General features: G+C 28.2%; 1 protein-coding gene across 1 annotated transcript in view; it reads left to right on the top strand.

Annotated features, from left to right (window-relative positions):
• The window catches only part of LOC145270964 (uncharacterized), a 15,566-nt gene extending 1,166 nt beyond the window's left edge, over positions 1-14,400 (top strand). The window contains exon 2 of the mRNA XM_080126509.1: positions 12,623-14,400. Within this exon, the coding sequence (XP_079982635.1) occupies positions 12,953-14,146 (1,194 nt within the window). The 5' untranslated portion in view covers positions 12,623-12,952 and the 3' untranslated portion in view covers positions 14,147-14,400. The remainder of the gene's footprint in view (positions 1-12,622) is intronic.
• The last annotated feature ends 3,721 nt before the right edge of the window (positions 14,401-18,121 follow it).

The following is an 18,121-nucleotide window of genomic DNA, read 5'->3' as shown; positions in this document are numbered from 1 at the left end:
ATAAGAATTGAATTCAACCTGAACATCCTATAATAAGTAAAAGGCAATTTAATCTGTAAAAAAGATTCGGAATAAATGTTTCTATTTATTATTATTATTATTATTATTATTAATAAAATGTAATCTGTACAAAAAAAAAATCGGAATAAATGTTTCTAATTATTATTAAAAATATATATGAAAGTTTCTAAAAATATATATTAGCTGAGAAGACAACAAACAAAAAAGATTTGTTAAAAATCAAATATATAACAAGTAGACTTTTTTTTATTTTAAAGTTTTATTTGTTTCGAAAATAAAGTGATGTCGAATTGCAAAGTTAAGAAAAAAACATGGCCGACAAGTATAAATGTCGATCTGTAGTTTTTGTTTTCATGATTGAAGTGATTATCGAGACTTCCCAGTTGAATGTTTGAATGTCGGCTATCTTGTCGTTCTAACTTACCAACTCGTCATTACTTGTTTTTAATTAAATAGACGCTTTAAAAAATGTTCAACCACATACACACGCACAGACAAAAAAAAAAAAAACTATCCAGGCACGACCATCGTAAGAGATGGCCTTTCAGCTGAAAAACGTCATCGTCGAGGTCCTAGCAAGCAAGATAGTTGACACACTAATAATGAGCAGGAATTTTTACAGAAAACTTCAAAGTTGGATTTAATAAAAGTAAAGTACACGATGAGTTATATTGACAATCCTCCAATATTAACAAACACGGGGGGGGGGACGTTTCCTTATGCGTTAAAAAGCAATTGACCATTTCGTTGTATTATGGATTTTAAAGATTAGAATACGTCCTTTATTTACATATAAATTACATTTAAAAAGAAAAGGAAGAACATTTTTTACTAATGCTGTCGTTCTCTTTGCGACAAAAATTGTGTATAAGGGAATTCGATGAACTGAACTCCATAGCGTTTTTAGAATTGTTAGGTGAAAGTGCATAATATTTACAACACACTCTCCATGTTAAATAATAAGTTTCTAAGCAATAATTTATTTCAGCACATAACATAAATAACATGCAAGATATTTTTTTTTTATCCATAATTTCAATTTTTTAAATACGTTCTGAAAAAAAAAGTACTAATAAGAAAGAGATAAACATTTGAATTAACGCGCGTTTTTTTTTTTTCTCAACCATTTCATGACCTCACTGTAATTAAGGATAGTAAAAGACATTTTTAGAGAATTTAATGGCGCCGTCGTATGAAAAACAATGAATTCAGGAATATCTTATGTAAAATACGGCATTACTGAAAAATGCTATTTCTGTAAACATTTGAAAATGATTTTACTGTTATATAACTTGAGAAAAATACTACGAAACAATTTGTTCAATTGTAAATTGTAATAATAACGTTATTATGTAGAAACCCAACCAAAACAGGTAGGGGACTCCAACTATTTTGAACTTAAACTAACAATAAATACTATAAATTGGAATTTAACCTGAAAAAATAAACACGGTTCGTATACTGAAGAAGTTCCAACAGAAAAGTTTATTTTTTTTTTTGTTTAACAATATACTGTGAGAAATGAATGAAAATTGAATGTAAGTTGAAAATCCAGCAGTCTTGCATCTTGCAATGAAGTCCCGACAACTCTAGAAAGGTCACATCAGTGAATTATTAGTTTAAAAAAAAAAAAAGTAATTAATATAAAATATATAATTAATAAAATTTCGACGAATTATTAAAGCATAAGACGACAACATTTTAAGAAATGTTTAATTTTCAAAGTTGTTTTTATTTTGTATAAATTCATATTTTGTTACGTGGTTCATTACTTCAGATTTTATTTTGTTCGTTTTTCTGTTAAGACAATAATACACTTTCTGAAAATTTTTTTCATTTTTCTGTTAAATAAATAGTTATGAATATATAAAAATGTATACTTTGTTCATTTACTTTATTTAATTAAGTGCTTACTTCCAATATTTAAATATTTTTTTATATTAATTATATATTTTTTAAAACTTTAATAATTTTTATTTTTATTTTAAAGCTAATAATTCGTAATATTCGTGATTTGACGGTGTAAAATACTGATGTGACCCTTCAAGAGTTGTCGAACTTTGCCGGGACTTAACTGCAAGACTGCTGGATGTTCAAGTTAAATTCAATTTTTACCGTATATTGTTAAGCAAAAAATAAAAACACAAATTAAACTTTTCTGTTGGAACTTCTGCAGTTTACGAACCGTTTTGTTTTTTTTAGATAAGAGTTTCAGGTTAACTTCAAATTTATAGTATTTATTGTTAGTTTAAGTTAAAAATAGTTAGCTAGATTCCCCTACCCGGTGATTCTTTTCTGGGACGCCAGCTCGCCAAAAAGTACGCTACGGGCCAAATTTCATTCCATCATAAAAACGACTTTATACAGAAAAAAAACAAACTTATTTTTACACTTTTCTCTCGCGATTAACAGCAAGACTGCCGAAAATCCTAACGAAAATAGCACGGTCTGTATTCTGCATACACTGAAGAAAAATATAGTATTTTAACAGAAATTAATGGCACCGTAGTATGAAAAACAATGAATTCAAAAATATATTTTATGGAATACGGCAGTACTACGAGGTGTACAAAAAAAGTATATTATGAATTTTTAATCCGGAAAAATTATATTTTGAAAACATAGATTTAATAAGTTACCGTTAAAGAAAAACACTACGGGGGGGAAAATTAACTTTCAGTCCCTTTTCCTAGTTTCTTGGCAATTTGCATCGTGCAGGCATGTTTGTAATTTTGGAAAAGAGGAGATAACAACTGTTTGTTAATACAGAACAACTATTTTTAGCATCTGTAGTCGACCACAGGTGAATTGATATTAAGTAACAAGGAATTGTTGGAATAAATTATCGTATTTTTAGCAAAATGCGCAGTTATTAATTTTTTTTTTGTATCGATTCGTCAAAGTATTTCATGCTTAATAGTATATTAGCAATATTTGGCCACTAAAAGAAAATGAATTTATTTAAAGGTTTTTCGTAAAATTGCTGAAAATATTGTTTTGCTAATCTGAAAGATAATAATTACTATAAACATATTTCAAACCTTATTTCAAATTATTTACGGTAAATGTTACCTTACGTTACAACAGAACACCGACCACTCTAATTTGTTTTTTAGGGGCATTCGAGATCGCTGACAACGTATCTGATAATCAAACCCGCCGCAAATTTACCGTTTGCATAGTATGAACCCTTAGAACTTGGGACTATTTTGTGCCATTTCACCACATTCGGTAGTGTTTTCTCACATGATATGTTCGCGTGCGATCGGGCGTAGTGGGGTGTCGTATCACATCGCGTTCGCATATACTAAAGGAATATATATATATATATATATATATATATATATATATATATATATATATATATATATATATATATATTACTGAAATTAATGATGCCGTCGTACGAAAAAACAATTCGTTCATGAGGTATAAAAAAAGTATATTTATGAATTTTTTAATCCTGAAAAATGCTGTTTATGAAAACATTTAAAAATGATATATATATATATATATATATATATATATATATATATATATATATATATATTAAAAACATTACGAAACAATTTGTTCAATTGTAAATCGAAAAATTACCGTTATTAAGAAACCCAAGAGGAAAGGGCTCATTTCGAACTTAAACTAACAATAAATACTATAAATTTGAATTTAACTCCCATCTAAAAAAAAAAAAAACCCAAAAAACGGTTCATAAACGGCAGAAGTTCCAACAGAAAAGTTGGAACTTCTGAAAAAATTATGAAAAACTGGTTTATTATTTCACTTGACTTACATTGACTTAAATTAAGGCCTAAACTTTTTTAAACAGAACGTAATTATGGACGATTTTTTGTTTAAAATATATCTAGCACATTTACTGGATCATTATGAGTAAATTTTTTAAACATACGTTCATTTCGACATGTTTACACCTGAAATGTGTTGGGTTTAAACGATTACGAATCTACACAAACACTTTATACTTTCTCGTAATTATTTTCTATAGGTTAATTTGATATATTTTTTAAATTTATTCTAATTTCGACATGATTAGTAGGTATGTCATGTTTTCATTTGAAATGCGTTTATTTAAAATATTAATATAAACAAACATCGAAAAATCTTTCTGATGTACATAGCCATAACGAAACGAATTTATCATATTTTAAAAGTCATGTAAATGTATAAGGTAGTTAAAATATTTTAGGGAAAACTATCTTAGGCGATTAATGGGAATTCGCAGGCATCACAATATAAAGCCAATAAGCACGGCTTATTGTTGAGTTATCTTTCTTTACTGATATTTTAGTAGAGGATCATAGATCATTTCTACAACACCTATAAAATGTGATTTTCTTATTTAAAAATAAAACTATTTGAAAAATGTACGTGATGTTTGGAACATCTTTTCGTTTCGTGAAAACATCAAGTGAAAAATATAGTAGTCTGAACATCCGTTTTTATTGTAAAACAAATTAACAAATTGGCATAAAATAAAACGTGAAACTTTTGTAAACAATTTTTTAATTGTGTTTTACGAAAATAAGTAATAATTGATTTGGATTTCTTGAAGCTTTACATTTCCAACGTGTCTTCGAGTCTGTAAAAATTACGATGTTGAGGAGAAATTAATCCAATTGACGGCTGTTTTTGAAACGATATTTTTTTAATGTTTTAAGTTAAACGCCAATGTTAATTTTATTTTTAATACAAAACGAGGTGTTCTTTTTTTCGTTTACATTACAAACTTTATATTACAAACTTTATTAGACGCACGAACAAAAATATGTCATATCTTAACTTTTTACAAACTATTACGTGCATAAAAAATATACTTTATAAAATTCCGAGCGGCTTTGGCGGGGAGGAGATATATTTAACGGGATCTCTAATCTGTTTAAATTTTAAATAACGATTAACATTGACATTTGAGTGAAAACACGAAAAAAAACTCATTTCCCCAAAACCTATCGGAAAAATCATTCATAAATATATTTTAATTAAGTTTGGTTAAAGAAATTTAGAATTTTATGAAACATAAATTAAAAAAAATCATATTAATATTTTATGTTTGGTTAAAAGAATTTGCAAAGCCTCTTTATGTATATATATATATATATATATATATATATATATATATATATATATATATATATATATATATATAATCACAGTGGCGGCTACTGTCTAAGATTAGTGGGGGTGCTGTTTTAAAAAAATACCTGTTTTTATATTGTGTAAAAATAAAACAAACATAGAAAATATACATAATTTATACGTATGCACACGTATAAAAATACAATAACTTAAAGGAATTCTAAATAGATGTAAATATTTTACTTATTACATTCATTTAAAAGTAAACTCCATTCTTCTTGTTTTAATTTGTGAGAAAAGATTGATAATTTTCTCCTTAATTTCTGAATGACTGAACTTTTTTTTTCAATTGAAAGCACTGCAAGTACATTTAGTCTTTCGCAACCCATGGTGCTCCTTAGAAAAGTTTTTACTCTTTTCAGAGTTGAAAAACAACGTCCTACCTCTGATGTAGTCATGGGAATTGTCAAGATAATATTTATGAGTTTTGTGATTTCACTAAGAACATCGTTTAAATTGTTTTCCAAAATAAATTTCAGGAGATCAGTTACTTTGCAATACTCATGGATATCTGACTCATTATAAAATATTTCTAGCTCAGTTTCAAACTTTTCTTTGTCAATCATGGGATATGCTTCAGTTAGAACTTTTTTCTTAGAACTAGCAAAGCTTTTCTTGTAAAATAATTTAGCAAGTATTAAATGTTTAGTTGAAGAATATCTGACCGTTATATCAACAGATATATAGTCACACAGTTCTTTAGCTTCGCCCTTGACTGTTTTTGAAGGATTTTCACAGTATTTGGTGTTTCTTATCTCTAAAATAGCAGTTTTGAAATTTGTTATGTATTTATTGACTTTATATATGCTAATTTCCTGAGAAATAATTTCAACATGAGACATAATTTTATGAAATAGCTCAAACCAAAATATGACTATTTACTCGTTCAAATATTTCAGAATTCCTGTCGCTTCTGCAACGGTCTCATCTACATATGATGTTGACTGAATTTCAGTGACAGTTTTTAATGCTTGAACATTTACATGAACTCTATGTATGTTAAAGTTCCACCTTGTGGCGGATGGACGTGGAATGCTTTAATCCAGATGCTTCTTGAGCATGGACAGACGCTGTGGTGATCTAGAAAAAGTCGGAATAGCTAAATGTTAGAGATAAATATTCTAGCATTTCGTGTAATGCTTTCTGCATTTCTCATTAAATTAAGTTGATGCGCATAACAGTGTGTGAAATGTGCATTTCTATAAACTGCTTTTATTTTCGCCTGAACCCGGCTTTTTGCCTTTCATGACATTAGCACCATCAAATGTCTGAGCTATCAGTTTTTGGCGATTCCCTTGAAGGATTATATCTAATTGTTGTAGAATACATTTTGATATCCCATAAGCGGTTTGGTTTTCTGGAATAAAGAATCGCCAAAAGCGTTCAAGCATTTTCCATCCAAGACGTACCGTAAAACAATGATCACGTAGAAATAAAAAAATAAACGTGTATCCATAATGTTGAGTAGAAATGACTTGGGGGTGCTGCAGTAAAAGTGTCAGAAATTTCGTGAAAACTATTGAATAATTCCACCCGCTATCTTATGAAGCTTATAAAACAAACACCGTGTTTTTAAGGGTTTTAAACTTCTAACTTTACAGGTGAGTTTCAAAAAACACTACTTTTTTTGTTTTAAATTTTAATATATTATTTATTGATCTTTTATCTTCAATTTGTGATATATAAAACTTTGGTACATTATTTACTTTTTAATAGACATTTGAAAATATGGGGGGGGGTGAATAAAAAAATGTTTGTCTAAAATATTATATTCGGTTTATTAGAAAGAGCATAAAATTTCAGTGACCCTGAAAATATCGTAAAAATAGAATCAATAGAAACATTTTGATAGATTTTTAAAGTTTAAAAATTGAAAAATACTGAACTCGTAACATTCAATTAATTTCATTACTATTTTTTAAAAATATATTTCTATTACTTTTTATACAACTTTAGTAGTTTATTTTGGAAGTTTAATCCATAAAGAAAATAACCAACCCACCTTTAAAAGAGAAATTACGAGTTTTTTTTTATATTTTATTTGCAGTTCGTGTTAGGGGTGTCAAAGATTCCTACAAAAATTTTGATACACCTAGTGCTGCAGTTCCGCAGGCACGAGCCGCCACTGATTATATCCCAAAATTACGAAAATCGATAAGGGTAAAAATTATTAAAGAAAATAGAACATGGATTTGGAAAAAAATAGTCGTAATACAGGAGGGCTCAAAATCGGGATAATTTTGCGTTTTGATTTAAACAAGATGGCGGCAATTTTGCACTTGTTAACACGATTAAAGTTGTTTTGTTTAATAATGCAGTAATATTTAAGTAATTTTTTCAGAAGAGATGAATAATTTAAATGAAACATTTTTTCGAATTAAAACAACATTGGAGGGTAAACAACAAATTAATAATTTAAATGAAACATTTTTCGAATTAAAATAACGTTGAAGAGTCAACAACAAATTAATAATTTAAATGAAACATCTTTCGAATTAAAACAACATTGGAGGGTCAACAACAAATTAATAATTTAAATGAAATATTTTGCGAAATAAAGTAATATATATGATTGATCCCTTGAAAAATAAAAAAATAAAATTGGTATTATAGTAAATTCGAGAGAGTTGATGCAGTGATTGCAGGTGATTAAATGACTTACTGACTAGATTTTTTTTTTAACGAATGATAAAAAGTAAATTTTTGTATGGTTTCAAATGTTAAAAACTTCAAAGACTATATATTGAGTATTTGAATATGTATGGCTAGGTTCCCTTCCTCTTATTTGGATACTTTTCTGGTACCAAAGGTACTAAAGTTTTTTTTTTGATAAAATACAAAAATAAATTATCAAATAACTTTTTAAATATGGTCACTAAAACTAGATTGCAAGCTAGGTCTGGGCAGTCCTCAACTAGTGAGTTCCCCTAGGGCTTACCCCCCAAGGAGGTCGGAGATGTCTCGACAGGGTCAAGCCGTTGTCATTAGTAATATAGAAGTAGGAACTCCTTCTTTCGAAGTGGCAAATGGGACTTGTTCGGCCGAAAATAATTTTAAGGTTGCTCCTTGTGGAGCACCCTTATGTAAAACTTGTAATATTCTTATAACATCTAAAGAATATAAGTCAAATGTGACTAATAAAATATATTATGTTATAAATCATTCTAAAGAAGATTTGTCATGTAGGTCCCAAAATTTGGTCTACCTGTTGTCCTGTAAAAACTGTAATTTACAATATGTAGGAGAAACTGTAATGCCTCTAAATAAACGCATGAATTTGCATAGGACTAGCACTAAGGGATGTATTCATGCTGTTAAACATTTTAAAGAAACCTGTAGTCAGTCGTCTTTTTCCGTACAAATAATTGAAAAATTTAAATGTAATGGATATAATAGTCTAGGTAATGTAGATAACGATATCCTAAGAATGCGTCAGGATAATGAAGACGATATAATTAAAAAAATGCGAGTAATTTACCCATATGGGTTGAATAGTCAAATTTAAAAAATAACATACAAGATTCTGAAATTATAGGTAGATTATATCCAGCTTTGCCTCGCTACGGTATTAGAGATAGAACTCCTGTTAATAGAAATAATAGAAAATCAGTTATTTCATGCGAGGATTTTTTTATTAAAATTAAAGATATCATTATTAATAAAATTTATGAGTCGTTCAATTATATAAGAAAATTGCTTAATCAAACAAAAAAGAAAGTTTTGAAGGAAATAGCATCTAAAATATTATTACAACCGGATATGATATATAAGGACTATTTCATTCAATGGTAGTAATATATTCTAGATATAATTGACACTAAATTATGTAAGCCACCAGTGAACGATATAAAAAAGAAACCTAAAAATGTTTGTGTAGTTTTGTATGAAAATAAAGGTTTTGATGATGTAAATTTACCTAAAATATTTAATAAACAAAAAAATATACAATTACTACCAAATGAGTTCCAGAAAAAAGATCAAAAACCAATAGTTACATATAAACTAGGGCCAACAATACGCAATAAGATTTTTAATTATAAGAAAACGGTAGAACATATAAATATAAAAGATAATAATATAAAGATTCCAGAATGTGAATGTAATTCCTCTCCGTTCTGTAATAATGAGATAAAACATGTAATTACAGGAGATTTAAATATAGTAAATAATCCTAAATTAAGAAAACTACTTAGTAAGGGTCCAAATTATAGAGAACCTAAATCCCTAAATTACACTAAATGCGTTAAAGAAGTAACTAAAGCACTAGAAGGTTTTATTATGTCAATGGTAAATAAATATAAATTAGCACAGTCTACGTTTGATGCATGGAAAAATAGTATACTTGAATGCGTAAATAAAAAGGTTAAACATATAAAACAATTTAAACACCCTAGAAAAACTAATCCTCTTTTAAAAAAATCAGAAATACGGGAGGAACTTAAAATACTTCAAGAAAAGTTTGTAATAGTTCCGATTGATAAAGCGGCAAACAATATAGCTTTTATATGTAAAAAATATTATATACAATGTTTATTGATAGAAGTAGGACTTATAGGAAACGATTCGGATACTTATAAAGTAAGTAATAGTAATTTAGATAGCATTATTTTGAATAATAGTATTATTAATGAAAAAGTAGGATTAAAGTTAGAAGATAAACACAAAAATCTTCCATGTATGTATTGGATACCTAAAATGCATAAAAATCCAGTTGGTGCTAGATTTATTGTAGGTTCAAAGACGTGCATCACTAAACCTCTAAGTAAAGCTATATCTAAAATATTTAAATTAATTATAAATCAAATAAATAATTTTCATCTGAAAAGTAAATTCTATAGTAATATAAATCTATTTTGGGTAGTAAATAATTCCAAACTAGCGAAAGAAAAATTAGATAAAATAAATTCCAGAATAAAAGAAAAATCAATAGCTACTTATGATTTTAGTACACTATATACTAAAATTCCGCACGAAAAACTTATAAAAGAATTAAATGATACTGTAGATTTGGCTTTTCAAGGTGGAAAAGGTAAATATATAGACTTTTCAAACTCTAAAGCTTTCTGGTGTAAAAATAAAAATAGCAAAACTAGTGTTTCTAAAGGTATTTAAAAAATACTTGTAAGTCATCTTATTAAAGAATGCTATTTTAAAATAGGAAATAAAATATTACTCCAAACGATAGGTATCCCAATGGGATTGGATCCTGCACCATTTTGGGCAAATTTGTATTTACATAGACTCGAGTATATATATATATATATATATATATATATATATATATATATATATATATATGTCATCATTATTAAAAACAGATATATCTAAAACATAACTTTCATGGGTGTAGGAGATTTATAGATGACCTTATATGCATAAACGATAATGATGAATTCGAAAAAAATAAACATCTTATATATCCAAACGAACTAAAATTGAATTGTGAACATAGAGGACAACAGGCTACATTTCTGGATTTAGATATAAAAATTGGGGATGGGATTTTTCTTTATAAAATATTTGATAAAAGAAACGCATTTCCCTTTAAAATAGTACATATGCCCCATAAGTATAGCACCTGCCCTGTTTTTGTGTTTTATGGAACCATTATGTCAGAGTTTTTGAGAATAGCTCGCGTTACTCTAAAATTAACAGATTTTATACCACCAGTTTCTAGCTTAGTAATAAGGATGATAAAACAAGGTGGAGATAAAAATAAAATATTTAAACAGTTAAATAAAGCATTTGTTTGCTATCCTGATGCTTTTGAATCGTTTAAGATAAACCAGACTATATTAATAAAGGAAATCCAAAACTATATTAGCAATGTATAAAATGTATTTATAATTACATATAATAAATTTATAGATAAAAAAAATGTACTATGTAAAAATAAAATATTTTTAACCTTTATATATCTAATTTTAAATAAATAAAAATGTAAATATACAAACTACTAATTATAGTGGGGTGATAAGTAGTTAAATGGATTAATCCAAATCTTATAAATACAAGACTGATAAATTAAAAAAATGTATCCATTTTAAATGTGGAAATTGAAGAATCGCACAGGTAAGAAATTCATTTTTATACTATGAAAAGGTTAGTAATTGCAATTAAGAATAGGAAATTGGATAAAATTTTTGTAACATGTCTTCTTCCTAAGATTAAGGGTGGTGGTGTTTGATCAACACTGCTGGGGAGCCATGATGTAATATACTGTTTTGTTTTTAAATCCCCGAAACAGTGTTTCATGGTAAACAACTGATGATCCCTTGAAAAATAAAAAAATAAAATTGGTATTATAGTAAATTCGAGAGAGTTGATGTAGTGATTGCAGGTGATTAAATGACTTACTGACTAGGTTTTTTTTTAACGAATGATAAAAAGTAAATTTTTGTATGGTTTCAAATGTTAAAAACTTCAAAGACTATATATATATATATATATATATATATATATATATATATGAGAGATAACTTTATATGGAATTGTCATTAAGCAGATAGTTTGAATATATATATATATATATATATATATATATATATATATGTGTGTGTGTGTGTCATAGCATGTTTATTGTTTTTACATTATAATTTACCTTTAAACATATCGTAATCAACGGCTGTATTGTGGCTATAAAGTCCGACAATGAAGAAACTCCAAACCGGATGTTTTGTCATGATTTACTCTGACTCTTTTTACCTTGCCTTTAGTAAAGAATCAACAAAGCAGCAGAGTGTAGCTATTCGTTTATAGATGATGAATATTATTAGAATATTAAAATATTTGAAATTTTCACAAAGAAAGTCTGAGATATTCATCGTAGTTATGATTGTATCAATATAAAATTAACCTCCTGGCCATTGCTGAGAAGATAAGCTGCGCAGTTTAGTTTATGGGATAGAATAAGGAAGGTAAGAATAAAAAAGCAAACATGTCACAATAGTCACAAGAAAAGCATCAGCTGATGATTACTGAAAAACAATCAGAAATTTTATGATTATAACAATTTAAGTGATTCTTCTTAAACATCATGATTGTATCAATATAAAAGATATTCATCATAGTTACGATTGTATCAATATAAAAGATATTCATAATAGTTACGATTGTATCAATATAAAAGATATTCATAATAGTTACGATTGTATCAATATAAAATATATTAATCATAGTTATGATTGTATCAATATAAAATATATTAATCATAGTTATGATTGTATCAATATAAAATATATTAATCATAGTTATGATTGTATCAATATAAAATATATTAATCATAGTTATGATTGTGTCAGCATGAATGTGAAATCTCTAAATAATTTTCATAAAGAGTCAAACAAATTCCATAACGATAAACATTAAAAAAATATTTTATTACAAAAATCACTTAAAATAATATTGGCAATAAATGAAATAAATTAATATGTTTTCTTTGCAGATGTTCCTGCTTGAAGGCTTTTGTTGAATCTGAACTAGTATGTGAATTTTCCTCTTCTTAAAAAATACATCTAGTGCAACATATGAGCCACACAAAAGAAAACTCTTATTTTTGTACAATGTGTGCATCGATTTTTTCTAAGAAATAAAATCTAATGCGATATATGACAAAGCTGAGGATTCGTGTGAAATGTTTTATTCTGATGAATCAAATTCAGTAAAACATAAGGATTGTTGTTAAATTGTTTGTTCTCGATTATCAAATCTAGAGAAGCCTGTAAGAACTCTTTCTGGAGAAACCAAATCTAAGGAACGAAATGTAGCGATACATATGAGTACTAACACTGGAGAAAAGCTATATTCTTGGGAACAGTGTCAATATAAACGTTCTAATAAACAAAATCTACCTATGCATATGACTGACACTAAGGAAAAATTGTATTCTTGGGAACAAGGGGAATATGTCTGTTCTGAGAACCCAAATCTAGCGATGCATATGAGTACTCACACTGGGGAAAAGCCGATTTCTCGTGAACAACATCAATATTCACGTTCTGAGAAACCAAATCTAGTAATGCATATGAATACTTACGCTAGAGAAAAGCCATATTCTCGTGAACAATACCAATATTCAAGTTCACAGAAACCAAATCTACCGATGCATATGAGTACTCAGACTGGAGAAAATCCATATTCCCGGGAACAATATACATATCCACGTTCTGATCATTCAAATCAACCGATGCATATGAGTACTCACACTGAGGAAAAGTCGTATTCTTGGGAACAAGGGGAATATGTCTGTTCTGAGAAACCAAATCTACCGATCCATATGAGTACTCACACTGAGGAAAAGCCATCTCCTTGGGAAAAATGGGAATATTCACGTTCTGAGAAACCAAATCCAGCGAGGCATATGAGTACACACACTGAAGAAAAGCTATATTCCTGGGAACAATTGGAATATTCTCGTCTTGAGAAACCAAATCTAGCGAAGCATATCAGAACTAACACTGGAGAAAAGCCATATTCTTGTAATCAATGTACATATTCATGTTTAACTCCATCAAAACTAGAGATACACGTAAGAACTCACACTGGAGAAAGACCATTTTCTTGTGGACAATGTCAATGTTCATTTTCAACTAAATCAAATCTAGTGAGTCACGTAAGAACTCACACTGGAGAAAGACCATATTCTTGTGGACAATGTCAATATTCATTTTCAACTCAATCAAATCTAGTGATACACGTAAGAACTCACACTGGAGAAAAGCCATATTCTTGTGAAATATGTGATTATTCATTTTCACAAAAAGCAAATCTAGATAAACATATTATAACTCACACTGGAGAAAAACCATATTCTTGTGGACTATGTGATTATTCATGTGCACAGAAACAACAACTTACGAGGCACATGAAATTACACATTAGGGGAAACCCATATTCTTGTAATAAATGTGTATATTCATGTTTTACTAAACGAGGTCTAACAAAACATATGAGACACCATAAAATGTGAAAGTTAGATTCATGTGAACAATGTTAATATAAAAATTCTCGTAAACAAAATCTTTCTACACATTTCAGAACTCACACTTGATAATCTTGTAAACAATGAGTCTATTATTGTTCTTATATATCATATTTATTGAAACAAAAAAAATTTTTCTGAAAAAATAAATGCTTACTTGAAATAACTTAAATGCTAACTTAACATTGTCCTCGGACGTATTCAGAATTTCTTTATAGGTTTCTGTGGGGATTTTCAATGCGGATAATGCTCATTATAAAGTCAGCTATTGATCAAAACGTCGTAAACCATAAGATATCCATATAAAATAATATGAAAAAATACAAAATAATGCCGGCACCGAAGATAAAAGACAGAAATGAGACGATTTCAAATATAAAGTCTTGATAAAATCTATGCAGATCCGTGTATTTCTATGATTTGTAGCAACAAAGAATGGAGAATTTATAACTCATAAAACCCATGGATTTTTATCAAAAGAAATTGCTTATTGTCGGAGCCTGCAATGTAGATAATTCTCACACTTATTAATAAAAAACATCATGTATAAAAATAACATGAAAAAATACAAACAAATGCTGCACCCAAGATAAAAGACAGAAATGCGTTTTAGATATAAAGTCTATATAAAATCTGTGCAGATCCATGTATTTCTATCATTTGTAGCAACAAAGAATAGAGAATTAAGAACTCATAGAACCCATGGATTTTTTTATCAAAAGAAAGTTTTTTGCTATCACTACTCCAAATTTGTAGCAAATAAAATAAAATCCTGGCTGAGAAAATTAAAGAAAAGAAAGCGATGTCACTGCAAAGGAAAATAATTCACTGGTTCGACCCCAAAATAAACTGTCGGCGACGAAAGTCTCTTTGTTTTCAATAAAAACACAAATATCAACTCTCATAATTAAAAAAGAGAATCACAATTGGCTTCATTCAACGATGCATCAGAAACACATCTTAAACTACACTTCCATTCATTTGTTAATTCATTTGAACAGTTTTAACCATGCCATCTCATCACTTACAACCATGATATTATTTGTGAATTGACTCCCATATACGTTACTTCTCATCAACAGCTAATAGCTTAACCAGATATCTCCCCTATACGTCCCTTATCATCAACAGCTAATAACGTAAAACTCTCAAACCGTCACTCGTTTCCATCAATGGCAAAGACTCACTTTATCTTTTTCGTTATTATCACACCGTCACTCACTGGTTCTTTCTCGTTACTATCAATGGCAAACCTACTGGACAATAACCTTAGAAATGCGGAAGCAGATGGTCAATAAGTGCAGAGTATGGAAATGTAGAGAAGAGCTCAGTTGTCAAATGTCAAACTACGAGAATTACAACGACCGAAATAAAGAGTTTCTGCTGCTATTCAACATTGTAACATACAACACCCTCTGTCTGGAGATTAACCAGATATCTTAAGCTTCATAACTCTAAATTAGGAGTCTCTCAATTGCAATAATAAGTTTTAATAATAAGTTTTGTGCTCAGGGCGTCCTGAGCACAAAACAAGACCACGTGTTGAAAACTGAAGCTCTAGAATCGACCGATTTTTTGCAGAAAAGTTGTTACAGATAAAACAATTTATCGCCTCTTACAGTGCTGCGACTGCTGGAGAACATAACCTGCAGACTCATTATCTTCTTGTATATAATAAGAGACTCAATTCCCCTCTCTGGACAACAAGAGATGGCACATAAAAACTTACTATGTTTACGTCCTTAGCCATTACGTTACCTTGGTGACCTTTGACAGGACCCCTTCACAATATAACTAACGACTGCAATTACATACACATTATTTCGTTATATTAAAAAATTACATTTAGTCCGAGGAGCGCCATGACCCTCATCGTTCTAATTTAAAGAGTAAGTAGATAAAATGTCACCCTCACTTTACCGACTACTTTTACGACACCATTTTACACCAAGTACTTTTATACTTTTACATGCTTTTCCTGGGTATTAACCGTCATTAACTTACTGCACATTTCTAAAACGTACGCATAATCCTACCTCTTTAATCGGACAAAAATGATGTCTACCTGTTAAATATCCGTCGCCGCTGATTGGATGAGAACTATTCATTCTACAATTCCGACATTCGGTTATAACACCAAATAAACGAACACTGATCATCTATTAAAACGCTGCCATTTTTTAAAGATATTTTTTCAATGAACTAAAAGAAAATGTTTTACAAATTAATTCCTTTTTCAATTACTCTTTTAAAAATATTTTTTCAATGAAGTAAAAAAAATGTTTTTAGAAATGAATCCATTTCCTTTTTTTTTTTTTACTTTTAACGATATTTTTTCAATGAATAAAAAAATATTTCACAAAAAAATCCTTTTTTTTTTTCAATGATTTTTAAAGATATTTTTTCGACGAATAAAAAAATTATTTCACAAATAAATCTTTTTTGCATTGTTTTTTTTTTAAAGATATTTTTCAATTGACTAAAAACGATATATTTCGGAAATAAAACAAACAAATTATTAAAACACTTATTTAAAGAAGTATTTTTTCCTATACATCGGTCGGTCGGTGTTCTTGTTTTTTGTGCACTTTTGAAAATGCCCGATCTATGGGTCAGTGAAATACAATTCCTCCGGATTTTCTTAATACAAATGTATTTAACCACATTTTTATATATTTATTTTGATTATTCTGATTACTGGTTTCAGCTTCGACTAATCAAATAATAATGAAATGTTCAGTCTTTAATAATATGATGAATTTCCTGTTTTCATATATTTTAGTTTTTAATGAATTCGACACACAAAAGAGAACATTACAGGAGAAATCGCAACAATTTTTCATCATTGACAAATATAATCTGAACTTGATAGGAAAACAATTCGGTACACTTTACTAATTCCCAGACATGTTTACACTAGGGACGAAATAACGATTACACCGTGTTGCGGTGATCTAAATTCATTGTTGATTTTTTTCTTTAAATAATTGCACGTTTAAATCGTGATTTTCATATTTTAATTTTGGTTCTTTTATATTTTCATATATTTTATTTTTTAATAAATTTAATACACACGAAAAAAAGTTGTATCCATTTACTAAAGAAGTCAAAACAAACAAAACGAATTCTTCTGTTTTTAACACAAAAGAAAACACGAATTCATCCCGATTTTTTTTCATTTTGTATTGAATTCCTGGAGTGAAAAGTAGGTATTTTTTTAAACGTATGAAATTAATCCCATTAAATCCATTTAAACATTTTATTTTTATTGCAATACAATAAACAATATTGATTCAACCATGCTTTATAACAAACATGAAAAAAATATATGAATCTTCGATTTTAAAAAATCGGCCCTCTTTCAGTTTAGGCAAATTGAAATTAGGAAGATAGGAAAGGAACAGCAGTCGTCTGACACCGGTTGAAAGAATGCAATTTGATTGGATAGAGAAATTATGACGCCATTACTATGAAATATTGATAAAAATTAAAATTGTTGAAAAAGAATTGGAAAATAATTTAATAACTAAGTATTTAATAATTAATAGTATTTTTAGAATTAATTTTTTTTAAAGTTAAGATAGAATTTAAGAATTGAAATTATTGTAAAAGAATTTAATAAGCATTTAATAATAGTATAAAAATAATTAATGTAGAAGCATTTTTAAAAGTTAGTCATTTAAGTAACAATTTAATCGCTGACTTATAGTGAACTATTTTACTTTTATTTTAAACTATATTTTATATTAAATTAAATATTACCGCGTACAATATGTATCAGAGAACAATATCAGTTATAATTATCTTTGGTTGCTTAAAAAAACTTTTAAATAAAAAAAGTACTTTCTTATCATGCATGTATTTATTTATTAAAAAAATTGTTTTCAAATACTGTCAATTTGAACAGCTTATAAATCAGTAACTGTAAACAAAAAAGGTGTTTCCAAAATAATCAATTATAAT

The sequence above is a fragment of the Euprymna scolopes genome, chromosome 46, assembly GCF_053919585.1.
Source record: "Euprymna scolopes isolate OS-2025 chromosome 46, ASM5391958v1, whole genome shotgun sequence".
Taxonomy (NCBI): Eukaryota; Metazoa; Mollusca; class Cephalopoda; order Sepiida; family Sepiolidae; genus Euprymna; species Euprymna scolopes.
The sequence above is the reverse complement of the archived record's forward strand: the minus strand, read 5'-3'. Positions and strand labels throughout refer to the sequence as shown.